At 39.9% G+C, this 12,939-nt stretch overlaps 1 protein-coding gene across 4 annotated transcripts in view; it reads right to left on the reverse strand.

Moving 5' to 3' along the window:
* The window catches only part of Mctp1 (multiple C2 and transmembrane domain containing 1), a 600,147-nt gene that overhangs the window by 306,096 nt on the left and 281,112 nt on the right, over positions 1–12,939 (reverse strand). For all 4 annotated transcript variants that reach the window (XM_057789474.1, XM_057789473.1, XM_057789472.1 and 1 more), the window contains exon 2: positions 438–552. In XM_057789474.1, the coding sequence (XP_057645457.1) occupies positions 438–552 (115 nt within the window). The remainder of the gene's footprint in view (positions 1–437; positions 553–12,939) is intronic.

Below are 12,939 nucleotides of genomic sequence, written 5' to 3' on the forward strand. Positions count from 1 at the left end.
AATGTATCCTCAACTATGTACCTATGCCTCACTTATGTAAATGTGTACCTTATCCATGCTTATGCATCCATCACCTTTGTAAATATATGCCCACATGTGCACATGCATATCTCACTTATATAAATGCACACTCACCTATGCATAAGTATATCTCACCTATTTGAATGTGTGCTCACCTCCATACATGTATACCTTAATATAATATATGAATGCATGTCTCACCTGTCACTGAAGCCATGCACTGAGAAATCAGTATTGTAAGAGTTTTGTAGAAACCTCACCAGCTGGGTCAGAATTGTGGAATCTGTATCTTCCACTTTAGAGTAGTCAAGTCACATAGTAAAGTGTGTCTCTGAATCCAAAGTTAACAAAGAAAATGAAATCTGCAACAAGCACATAGAAAAAGCTTTGAGAGTACACTGTTCTGAAAGGTTTACCTCCTCGGTCACGGGCAGCTAAACTTTGACCCCTTCTTAGTGTGATGTCCAACTGGTACATTCCGGGATCAGCCAAAGGGACATCTGCATTACTGTTTCCAACTGTATTTATTTTCTGAAAAATAAGAATTATATAAAATACTAAGTTTATTTCCTTTGGTCTAATTTCTCCAACGGGAGACTGCATGTTGTTTAAAACGAATTATGAGAATTATCTAATGAAATCAATCATCACAAACAGTTTTCTGAAGGCTTAAAATTCATGAGTTTTTAAATTAGAAATAAAAGAATGGCAGCAATATAAATATCTTATTTAAACTCTGTTTAGTTAGCAATTTAAGTATTAGAAACATTGTTTATAATGTAATGACTATATAATTCATTTAAGAAAAATTAACATAGAAATAGTGTGAAGTAAAAAACACAATGAACGATGAATAGAAAAAGATGTGCAAAAGAAGCTGACTTATACATAACTTAAAATTGAAAGGATTTATTCAGATGACTGTATTGACTCATTCATTTATGCAAATATCTCCCACTGATGGATTATATAATTCTATTTCAGACCCAACATAAAATATGATATAATATATAGAAATAAATTCTCCCAGCATTTTGACAGCATTTGCAAGAAACAAATTCTCAGTGGGGCTCAATTCTAACGCTTCCTTCTTTGGATCAAAGTGCTCATGGTATTTATCGATCCACAGACTTCGGCAGGGCCGCCTGATGGAATGTTTCAAAGAGCCACTTTTTTTTTTTTTTTTTTTTTTTTTTAGTTTTTGTAACTTCTATACAGCAGGAGAACTTACTTTCTCCCCAGGTTTGAGAATATTCAAGATTCTCATTTCTTTTCTGGTTCATTGTAAAACTTGCACGGGTAAGAAAGAACAGAAATGAGCAATCTGGCTCCTGGCACCACAGTTAACAGGAAAGGCAATTACACAGCAGAGTCAAGAAAACTTTACTGAGATCTAACTCACACACCACAACGTCACCCTTCATCGAATCAGTACTCTATCTGAGGTTTTAAGATCCACGCAGAAAGCTTTCCTTGTGGAGCAATTATTAAGACAAGAAGCACTGTTACTTTGATTGACACTTGAACTCATTGTCTCTCCTCTGTTAACAATGAAAAGAATTCATCTTGTTCCCCATAATACTCATAAATGGAAGCTGCAGTCCCCAGGCCCCCAGGGTGGAAATTTTGAGCCATCTTTGACTTCTTCATTTGCCTCCCACTCACACCCAAATCGCTGCTAATCTCACCTGCTCTTCTGCATGAGATCCTCCAACTGCCTTTACCTAATTCCTGCTAACATTAATACAAGCCAAGTCCAGCTCCCAACTGCCTTTCCCTTTAATTCCTGCTAATGACAACACAAGCCAAGTCTTTCACAATAAAAACTAAGACTGGATGGTGCCTCTCAACCTTCTATGATAGCTACTTTAGCTGTTTGGGATGTAACTCTTCCTACCCTTCCTTACTCAAGTATCCGCGAATATACATGTTGAGGCATATACTTGTCAGGTTTTCCAGTTTGAACAATGCTAGTATATTTTCTATTATTCACAATTTATTTAAGAAAAATATCACAGGAACTTTTCTGCCTGATAAATCTCTCTCTCTCTCTCTCTCTCTCTCTCTCTCTCTCTCTCTCTCTCTCTCTCCCTCTCTCTCTCTCCTCTCTTCTCCTCTTCTTCTCTCCCTCTCTCCCTCCCTCCCTCCTTCCCTCCCTCATCTTCCTTTCATCCCTTCCTCCAACCCTTTGTCTTCTGTTCTCTTTCATATCACTCCTGGGCTGTACTGATGTGTAATTAAGTAATAAGGAAAATCCTATTATTTTATGGCATGTAATAGAATGACTTGATAGTCATGTATTTTTGAAATGATTGTTGCAATTAAGTCAGTCAATACAGCTCTTACCCTGTATTATTAACCTTTTCTGTATTTTGTTTTATGATTAAGAATATTTAATACAATTCCAAATATACGATTCAATATTACTGTCATCCTTCTACAGTTTGGGCTCTATCCTATTCCCTTTAACAGCTGAAAGGTTTTGTGCTTTGACGGACTTCTCCTACTTTCCCTGAACCCTGTACATGGCAATCACTGTTTTCTTGCAGATACTTACTCCTGTCGTCTTCTGTCTTTCATCTTTGTACACATTGTATGCGGTCATAAACTCCTGAGCAGTTAAAGCTGTTTCATTCCCTCTAACTTCTACATTTCCTAATTTCTTACCTTTTTTAACACATCAAGATAATCATTTTCATAGTTAAAATATTCTTACAATTTTTACTTTTATGTAGTTGTTTCAATTATTAAAAGTAAGATTTAAATAACTATATGAAATGAAAACTTTTCTCTTTTAAATATATTTTATTAACTCTGAGAATTTTATGGAATGCACTTTGATCACATTTACCCCCATTCATCTCCTAACTCCCAGATCCACTCCTCACCTCCCCATCCCTCCCATTTCCATGTCTGGTTTTTAAAATAATCTACCAAGTACAATTTGTGCTGTCCATGTGCTCTGGGTGTGGGGCCATGGTGGAGCGTAGTTGATAGCCAGGACTTGTAAACTCCCTTTATACACATTAAGTTGTCAAGTACACTTGGATCTGTATATGTTTCTCCTCTAATGTTTATTTCCGTGTTCACACCAAGACATTTGCATAAAATATTTTGAATTTTAGTACTTTAGAATATGTAGCTACTGTCAGTTTTGTTTTCTAAAGTTTCTTAAATATTGTTGCATTTTTATTATTTCTAGCTAGGCTGGGCCAGGCTGCCTGGGGTTGAACAACTTACTATTTCCATTAAATACAGCAGTAACTTAACTTGCCTTAAGTCTGGCTTTCTTCTATATTAATAAACAATATGTTGTGGGCTTGAACACATATAAAATGTTAAATATAACATCTGGCATACAGTAATCACTAAAAACATGGGTAGTTATTAATTTTTATATATGAAACAAAAGTCTTATATTCTGATCTAATCTGCATTGAATTTCTACATCAATCTGAGAAAGATTCATAATTTCTTGTATTACATATTCCTGAGGGAAATATAACTTTCCCATTATTTTATGTTTTCCTTTGAATCCCTTAATAATACAATATAGTTTATCATATATGTTCTATCCCTATATAACTAATTTCTTTTCTTTTTTTTTTTTTTTTTTTTTTTTTTTTTTTTTTTTTGGTTTTTCGGGACAGGGTTTCTCTGTGGTTTTGGAGCCTGTCCTGGAACTAGCTCTTGTAGACCAGGCTGGCCTCGAACTCACAGAGATCTGCCTGCCTCTGCCTCCCGAGTGCTGGGATTAAAGGCGTGCGCCACCACCTATATAACTAATTTCATTCTTGAATGTTCACAGGTTTTTGTCTCTATTGCAAGTGGAGTGCTTTTTTTCAATTTCCATTTTGATCAGTTTATTTCTAATCTATTGGGCACACATTATTCTATATAGTGATTTTATTTTCTTTTATTTTGCAAGTCATGTTTTTGGTTGTGTACAAAAAATATGTTCTGCATATAATGTAAATTCTGCTTCACCCTTATTTGCAATGTGTGATTTGCTTAGTTTTTAATCTTGTTGTTTTTCTAAAAGAGTATTTAGAACAGAATAGATTTTGTAGACATTTGTGAATTTCATGCAATTTAATTTTTTAATTTTTGATACTATAAAATAATCATATTATCTCCCCTCCCCATCCTCCCTCTACTCTCCCATGTTCTTCTGTGATCACTAACATATGCTCATTCAACTGAAGCTTTCTTCTACTCTTCATTTACTTAGGTTTTAAAAGTGGACCTCATGATGAATTTTATAAGAGATTTATACCAAATATTTGGTTGGCAATTTTTCTAATATTGAATCATCACCATATTTGAGGAGTAACTTTGACTTGACCTTGTGAGTGCATCTGCTTTAATGCATAGTGGTTCATAACCATGAGCATGTTCATAACCATGAGCATACCCCAACATATGTGTATGTAACAGCATAGCTATTAATCAAGCATTAATTCCCAGCCCCACACAGTGTCAAGTCAGGCATTCTAAATGTGCCTGTGACTTTTGCCCTTCATAGATTCTATTTTCCACAGCAGAATAGGAGTACACATTAATTACTCTAATTGTCATCCTTCCCTCTACATTACCACTAACTTTGTTCTCCTGGTTTCTATGTTTGCCTACATAGAAAGTCCTTGAAGACAGTTGTTGGCTTTTTTGTATCTTTCTTTTCCACTATTACTTACTATCTCAAATACTTAACTTGTCATTTTAGATGGTGAAACTTTGAAATGAAGACCTGAGGTGTTTAAGGATAAAACTGACCACTAGTTACAATGGAAGCTTCTAGGACAGATGTCTTCAAGGATACAGCTGTAAAGTGAATGTAGAAAAGGATGGAGATTTATTTCCAAGTTAACTAATAACCCACAGACACTGTGCTCTTTCCCTCTTCTCTATGCTGTCTATGCTTGGTATCCTTTTTCCTTGAGGAAGCTAAGAATGCCCTTAAGAGTCTTCCGAATACAGTGCTTCAGTTAGCTTTATAATTGATAAAAATTGAATTTAAAATGGAACCCTATCCCTCAGTGAACTACATGAAAAGAAGATCAAAACATGGTACTCAACCATTAGAAGAACAAGACCAATTATGACAAAGGGGAAGACAATCTCAGGAAGCCTCATAGAGACGTTAGGTTCAGGGACTAAAATTTGGGTAGTATTTTGTTAAATGAGTATTTAGAAGAAGCAGGCATCAGGAAAATCAACGCGAGCTCATGACTGTGTACTTTAAAGATGGGCACCACTGCTTTGAAAGAAAGAAAAACACTGGAGTGGTGCTACTGCGGAGATCTCAGCCCATGAATAAAAAGAAGCCTCCACGGACTTTTGGAGAGAGAAGTCATACATACAGACTGCATTTACCAAATACTTAGTATCTGATTTTTTTTTTATAACAGTGCAATTGAAGTCACAGAGCATGATCTGGTCAATGGTCAGAGAAACAGCTGGGTCTGAGAGATAGGGAGAAGATGCAATCAACTGAATTTGCCAACTGACAAGATGAGGAAAGCAGATAAAAAAAAGTCATGCAGAAGCTGGGGTTGAGTTCCTTGGGGGAGGGAACAGAATGATGAAAAACAGAAACTGGGGAAGGAGTGTGATCAAGACCACCACATCAGGTTCCAGCGGCTTCCTAGCCCTATGAAAGAAGGACCTCAGGGAGTTAAATGGATCTAGAGAGGTACGGCCCCACAGATTTGCACAATGGCTTCAAGACTTGCAGGATGACTAGAAGGAAGTGACTTGTTATTTTATAAATTATCTTTTTAAAAGATGTTTTTGCTTTTGTACCAGGGCTCAGCCAGATAATGGAACACTCACACCTTTCATCAAAGAAACTTCTCTTTACAACAGAAGAAAAATATTACAGAAAACTACAAGACAAAGTAGAGAGAACAATTGCTTATGGCTGCCCAGCTCCAATATGTTCATCTACAGTACAACTTCTGCATTTAAGTTCCAGAGAAGGAGGAGGATGTGGAAAGATTGTGAGAGTGTGTGTGTGGGGGGGGGGGGGGCAGAAAGCTCCTCTGGACACTGTGTGTCCTATAAATGGGAGGGTAGCTTCACCTCTGATGTCTTGACAGCATTACCAGTTAAACAAGAAGTACAGTGCTAATAGACATGTTAACTTTGAAGGGGAAATCTCATCCCACCCCAAAGGGCTACAGTCAACTAAGAAATACTGAAAACAGAAGAAATGAGGCCTTAAATTGGTCAACTAATACCAAATGACCAGCACTGAAATTGCATACATACAAGAAACACTAAACAGACTACGTGTATGTTTATGTAATTAGGTGTGTGTGTGTGTGTGTGTGTGTGTGTGTGTGACAACTGAAAAGGACAAGATTTTGAGAGGGAGCTGGGGAAAGGGGGATGGGAAGGACCAGACGGAAGAAAGGGAACATGGTAAATGATGTAATTTTAATATAAATATTGTTTTTTTTGATACAGGGTTTCTCTGTAGAGAAGCCTGTCCTGGAACTATCTCATGTACACCAAGCTGGTCTCGAGCTCACAGAGATCTACATGCCTCTGCCTCCCAAGTCCTGGGATTAAAGGCGTATGCCACCACTGCCTGAACATTTTTAAAAAATATTTTACAAGCTTTCAAACATAAAGGTGTATTAAGAAATACATGCCCAAAGTATCAGGCAAACATATAACTCTGAGAAAGATATGCTGGTTATTTCAAATGACTGACACACCCAAACATTTCTTCATTCTAGTGGCCTGTTTTGGAGAGCAGGAAAAAGGCTCTTTCACAACAGTTACAGCAATCATAAGGAGCTAGTGACCTGTTCATCTATTTTTGACAGTCATCTTCCTGTTACCTTGCAGGCTTCCTGAAGGCTGAGACACACTTGTTTTTCACAGTGTATTTCTAACAGCAGAATCCCTGCTGCAGGGTGGCCAACACCTGCCACCAAATTAATGACCTAAGACGAAGGAACCCCCCATTTCTTCTTGAATTTTATTTAAATATAATCATATGAACAAAATTAAGAAATGATTTACATTTAATGCCCACACCCCCAACCCCTTGATTCTACCATTAGCAACAGTGCATTTCCATATGAGCAACACTGACTCAGGAGAGGAGCAGCATCCGTAGTAAAGACTCCACTTCCCATAAGTTTAGGTGAGGACAAAGAGCACCAATGCCACAGTGCAACTTCATCTGTTAGTCTATAGCTAAGACATTGCTGATCCTGCTGCTAGCACACTTGCTCTTTTCCTCCTGACTCTCAAAACTAGACTTCGAGGTTCCAAAGGATGCATCCGGTGGCCGATGGGTTATTCTGCAGTCACTGCCCATACCAGCTCTCCTCTCTCCTCACATCAGACTCACTGCAGCCTCAGCTCTGGGCTTAAATGTGGGATTTTTGAATTTCCATTAGTCTCGGGGGGGGGGGGGTGTAAACACCCAATCCTAACCCATAGAAAGATTTGCTTTTGTTTTTAAAAAGTACGAAGTTGGGAGTTCCTGGAATGCCTTTTCTGGGCCTCCCACAATGCTGATTACTCACACATGGTCTGTCTGCAAATTGACTGTTCCCTGTAACATCGCTTCATTTTCTTTGGTGACCTTTCCACCTACACATCAAGTTTATACAACCTGAGTCAGAGCAAAGACAACACAGTTCTCTTCCCCATCTTTTATACATGGCTACTATGCTTTGCAATTAGACCACAGTGACCAGGGTTGGCTGAACAAACCGTGATGGTACAAGCAATGTCATCAGAGCTTTTAATGTTAGCTGCCCAGGTTTCTCTTCCTGAATCTTCCCTCGCTCATATTGAAAGGGCATACTGTACAACTCACAGGGGACACTTCTGAGGATGGCAAAGTGTCAAAGTGCCTTGCAGTGGAAAAACAATTACAATGGGGATGACTTGATTTCCTTCCTACTTTTTAGTTTTCATGTTTTCCATAGCTGTGTAATCTATATGGATCTAAGACCACAAAGAGTAGGAATACGAAGTGTTTAGGACTATAATGCCTTCCTTTACTGTTTCTACCCTTAGATGATTTAATAGTGTGGAATATGGAATGGAAAGATGAATCAGAAGGCCCGGCATTAGCTTCTTAACACCAACACCAGGTGACTCAAAACCACCTGAAACTCCAGGGAATCCCATGCCCTCTTCTAGCCTCTTCTGGTACCTGCATGTCCATGGTACACGTAAACTCATATGGGCACAAATACATAAATAAAAAATAAAAATAAAACATTTTTAGATTGAAATAAAAATAATTGTGCAACAGAATTGCAATACTCTCTTTGTTTCAACAATGACTTCACATGAACAAAGCGCACACTCTACCATTTTTATCCACACAGAAGTTCAGAATAAAGCTCAAGTATAGTCCATCTCTGTGAACAGTCACAGCCGCCCGTGTATAGCTGTGCTTGGCGTGGGTTTCTCATGCGCAGCTGTGCAAACAGCATGTTATTCCCTACAAAACAAACCTAACCTCCAACATGGTAGTGATTTTTATTCACTTCTTTGCAAATTCTCATAGGAGAAATTATTTAAAAGTTTTCAATACTGAAGAGCAGTCCAAATTCCCTGCCCTGCGGGAAGTCCAAGGTCCTCCCACTTCAGTATCGAGAGGGAGGGGGAATGGAGTGGGGGGAGGGGGAGAGGAGTGGGGAGAGGGGGAGGGGAGTGGGGGGGAGGAGGCAGTGTGTGGGAGGAGGGGGAGGGAAATGGGAAACGGGGAGGAGGCGGAAATTTTAATTAAAAAAGAATAAAATATAAAAAAAGTTTTCAAGCAACAAAATCCACTGGATAGCACTGAATTCTAATCCGCGGTAAAAACCATATATCTGAGATTCTATGCTAGTTCATATTAGTTGATTTAATAAATACATGAGATGAGGAGAAGAATCCAAAATAATACCTGCAGCTATTCCTTGAGGAAATAGGACACACTCCCCATTCCTACAGTGTGTGCTTTACTTAGCATCCTTTTCAAAGTGTACAGTGTCGGCAGGGAGAGGAAGGGAGGAACTGGAGCAAAGCAAAGCACTGCACTAGACAAGGGCAGGAGGTCACGGCAACAGGGACAATTCATGGTGAGAGCACATGCCATTGGTAAGACGTGACCAGAGACACCTCATCTCTGTGGCCTTCCTTTCCAAACACAGCCCCACTTGACCTCTCGGGAAAACATTATCCAAGCTCAAACCTCCCTAGAACGCCTCAGAACTGTGAACATTATCAAACACCAGGACACACCGAAAAGATAACAAAGAGGTCGGGAAAGCCATTGCAGCTATGAGAATCCTGGAGAGACATAAAAACTAAATGAACTGTGGTATCTTAGCTGAAACCATGGAGAAGAAAATAGAGCGTAAATAATAATCAAGAAAATCCAACCGAAGTGAGAAGTTTGTGTATGTGGCATGTGGTATATAGTGCGTGGTATGTGGTGTGTGTGTGTGCGCGCGTGTGTATACACGTGCGTGTGTGCGCGTGCATATGAGTGTACACGCTTGCCATGCTCATGGAGGCAAGAGGTCAGTGCTGCATATCTTCTCTGATTGCTCCCTATTTCCTGAAGTTCATTAATATGGTCGGGTTGGAGACCTAGCAGAAAAGCCAGGGATCTGCCCGTCTCTGTCCTGACCTACTGGCATCACAGACACATGCCTCCCAGACTCGGATTTTTTGTTTGTTTGTTGGGGGGAGGTTGTTTTCTTTTTCTTTCCTTTGTTTTTCTTCCTTTTTTCCTTCCTTTTCTCTTTCTTTCTTTCTTTCTTTCTTTCTTTCTTTCTTTCTTTCTTTCTTTCTTTCTTTCTTTCCTTCCTTCCTTCCTTCCTTCCTTCCTTCCTTCCTTCCTTCCTTCTTTCTTTCTTTCCTTCTTTCCTTCTTTCTTTCTTTTGAGACAGGCTTTGGAGCCTGTCCTAGAACTAGCTCTTGTAGACAAGTCTGGCCTCTAACTCACAGGGATCCACCTGCCTCTGCCTCCCAAGTGCTGGGATTAAAGGTGTGCGCCAAGACCCAGCCAGTCTCAGACTCAGATTTTTACATGAGTGCTGGCGGTGTAAATTCAGGTCTTCATGGTTATGTGGCAGGCATTTTACCAAATGAGCCATCTTCCCATCCTCTGTATACTTTTTAATATAAAAATAGCAAAATCAGTTTTAATATAAGATACTAGAAATGGAGAAAACTGAGCATGGGGTATATAGAAATTCTTTGATCTTCACAATTTTCTATAAATTTAGGACCGTTTTAAGATTCATAAAAACTGCATGCATTTGTAAAAACATTCCTGTGGCGCTAATTCCACTGTGTCAGCAAGCACCGAGTTATAAGGACAGGTTCAAAGAAGATGCTTTCACTATGGATTAGTCTCTGGTTTGTCACCCACCCACTTCCTTTTCCTAGTGCATCGGAAAAGCAAGCAATAAAACACGTGGTCATCATTAAGAAAGTCCATTTGTAGAGTGCTTGTATCTAATCAAAAATAATTCTCTAGCAAGGTAATGCAACCAATTTATAGCCAGTGTCTCTGAGGCGGATGCCAGCACCACACATTAGGCTAATGGTCAGATGTGGGATGTACTTCCCCTTCTTCCTTCAGATTAGCCCCGTTACCTCAGATAAAGTCCTGGCTTTGCAGGGCTTCAGATCTTCACCTGAAAGTGAAGTCTGACTGCCTGTATCCTGAATTCCCATCTTACTCTCAAAATAAAAGAGAACAGATTGCAATTGTTTTCCTCCAATTGATAACTTGATAGTCCATATGCCCATCTTCTAAAACAGGGATAGAAATAGAACCTAGTGGGTAGATGGTTTGTGAAGATTAAATAAGATATATGTGAAGCACTTGTTATCCTATAGTAAGATAAAATATTTAGATCCTACCTTATCCTTAGTCTGTTTTCATCTAATTGGAAAATGGTGATATCAAAGTTGAATTAATTTCCATGTATGACTTGCTGTTTTGTTTTGTTTTGCTTTTGTCTTTAAGACTCACTTAGAAGGGAAGTGCATTGTGGGTAAAAGGGCATGCAGATGTTTCAGTGCTTTGTTGGAAAGGGTGTGTAGATGTTTCAATGCTTTGTTGGGAAGTGTGTGCAGATGTTCCACTGCTTTGTGGGAAAGTGTGTGCAGATGTTCAGAGCTTTGTGGGAAAGAGCGTGCAGATGTTCAGGGCTTTGTGGGAAAGTGTGTGCAGATGTTCAGGGCTTTGTGGGAGAGGGCATGCAGATGTTCAGTGCTTTGTTTGAAATATGATCATTTGTGAGATTTCACATTCTAAAATGTTACTACCACAGGAGATGGATTGTAAATTATATCGATTTGACAAACTAAGTTATCAATATACAATAAAATCTATGTGGGTAATAAATATGCAAGAAAAAAATCAAAATACCCTGATACTAAATTGGCTGAATTAGCACACTATCACATGACAAGGGATTGATAAGGTTGTCACTTCTATTTGCTTTCAGAACCTCCTCATAACGAACGTTAAACTGCCCCTTTAAGATGATGCTGAAGGACTCCATGCCACTCATCACAGAAACCTACAATTTAACTTGTTGGATCAGGGATTCCCTATGGAATTGCTCTGTTTTTAATAGCTTTTTAAAGGGAGGTTTATGTTCTGTGTGTTCACTCACAAGCTAGCCCAGAGACCTACAGAACTTCCTGCCCGGGAAATGGTGAGTCCTTGAACTATGCTGTGTAAGCAAAGTGATCTACATGCACCCCACTGTTCCATCGCCAGATCCCCAGTCTTGACAAGCTGAGGTTGTTGTGGGGAAGCTGACTTCTCATCAGCTGAGAAGATAGAACAAGTCAGTCACCACAGTGACAGTTTCAGGGCCTAAGTCATTCCCATCAGGGTCCATTCTGGGACTTGATTGAAAATGCTGGGGTGACGATCAAGAAGCTGTAGTTGGCTGAGGTACTCAAGAGGTAGACGAGTATGAGATTAATGCCATAACGAGCCGATGAGTAGGCTTGGGAGCAGTAACTGATTGAACGACTGAGCTTCTCAGTTTATTGGGTCGGGAAATTAGTCCATAAATTTCCCTTACCATTTAAGTCAGTTAAGCTGTGTTTTTCATTATTTGCAACCCAAAACATCACAATGATGGAATGTAAACAATATCTGATTTCTTTTGCATATAAAATCCAAAAAGAGGCTGGGTAGATAACTTAGCCTGTAAGAATCCTTGCTGGCACACAAACATGAGAACATGAATTCAAATGCCCAGCTTCTGCATAAAAGCCTGGCTGTGGTGCACACACCTGTAACCCCTGCTGGTGGTGCTCCCACCTGTAACCAGTGCTAGTGGTGCTCACACCTGTAACCAGTGCTGGTGGTGCTCACACCTGTAACCCCTGCTGGTGGTGCTCCCACCTGTAACCAGTGCTAGTGGTGCTCACACCTGTAACCAGTGCTGGTGGTGCTTACACCTGTAACCCCTGCTGGTGGTGCTTACACCTGTAACCAGTGCTAGTGGTGTTCACACCTGTAACCAGTGCTGGTGGTGCTCACACCTGTAGCCAGTGCTGGTGTGCTCACACCTGTAACCCGTGCTGGTGGTGCTCACACCTGTAACCAGTGTTGGTGGTGCTCACACCTGTAACCCGTGCTGGTGGTGCTCACACCTGTAACCCCTGCTGGTGGTGCTCACAACTGTAACCAGTGCTGGTGATGCTCACAACTGTAACCCGTGCAGGTGGTGCTCACAACTGTAACCCGTGCTGGTGGTGCTCACACCTGTAACCCGTGCTGGTGGTGCTCACAACTGTAACCAGTGCTGGTAATGCTCACAACTGTAACCCCTGCTGGTGATGCTCACACCTGTAACCCGTACTGGTGGTGCTTACACCTGTAACCCCTTGCTGGTGATGCTCACACCTGTAACCCCT

This window comes from Chionomys nivalis, chromosome 15 (genome assembly GCF_950005125.1).
Source record: "Chionomys nivalis chromosome 15, mChiNiv1.1, whole genome shotgun sequence".
Lineage (NCBI taxonomy): Eukaryota > Metazoa > Chordata > Mammalia > Rodentia > Cricetidae > Chionomys > Chionomys nivalis.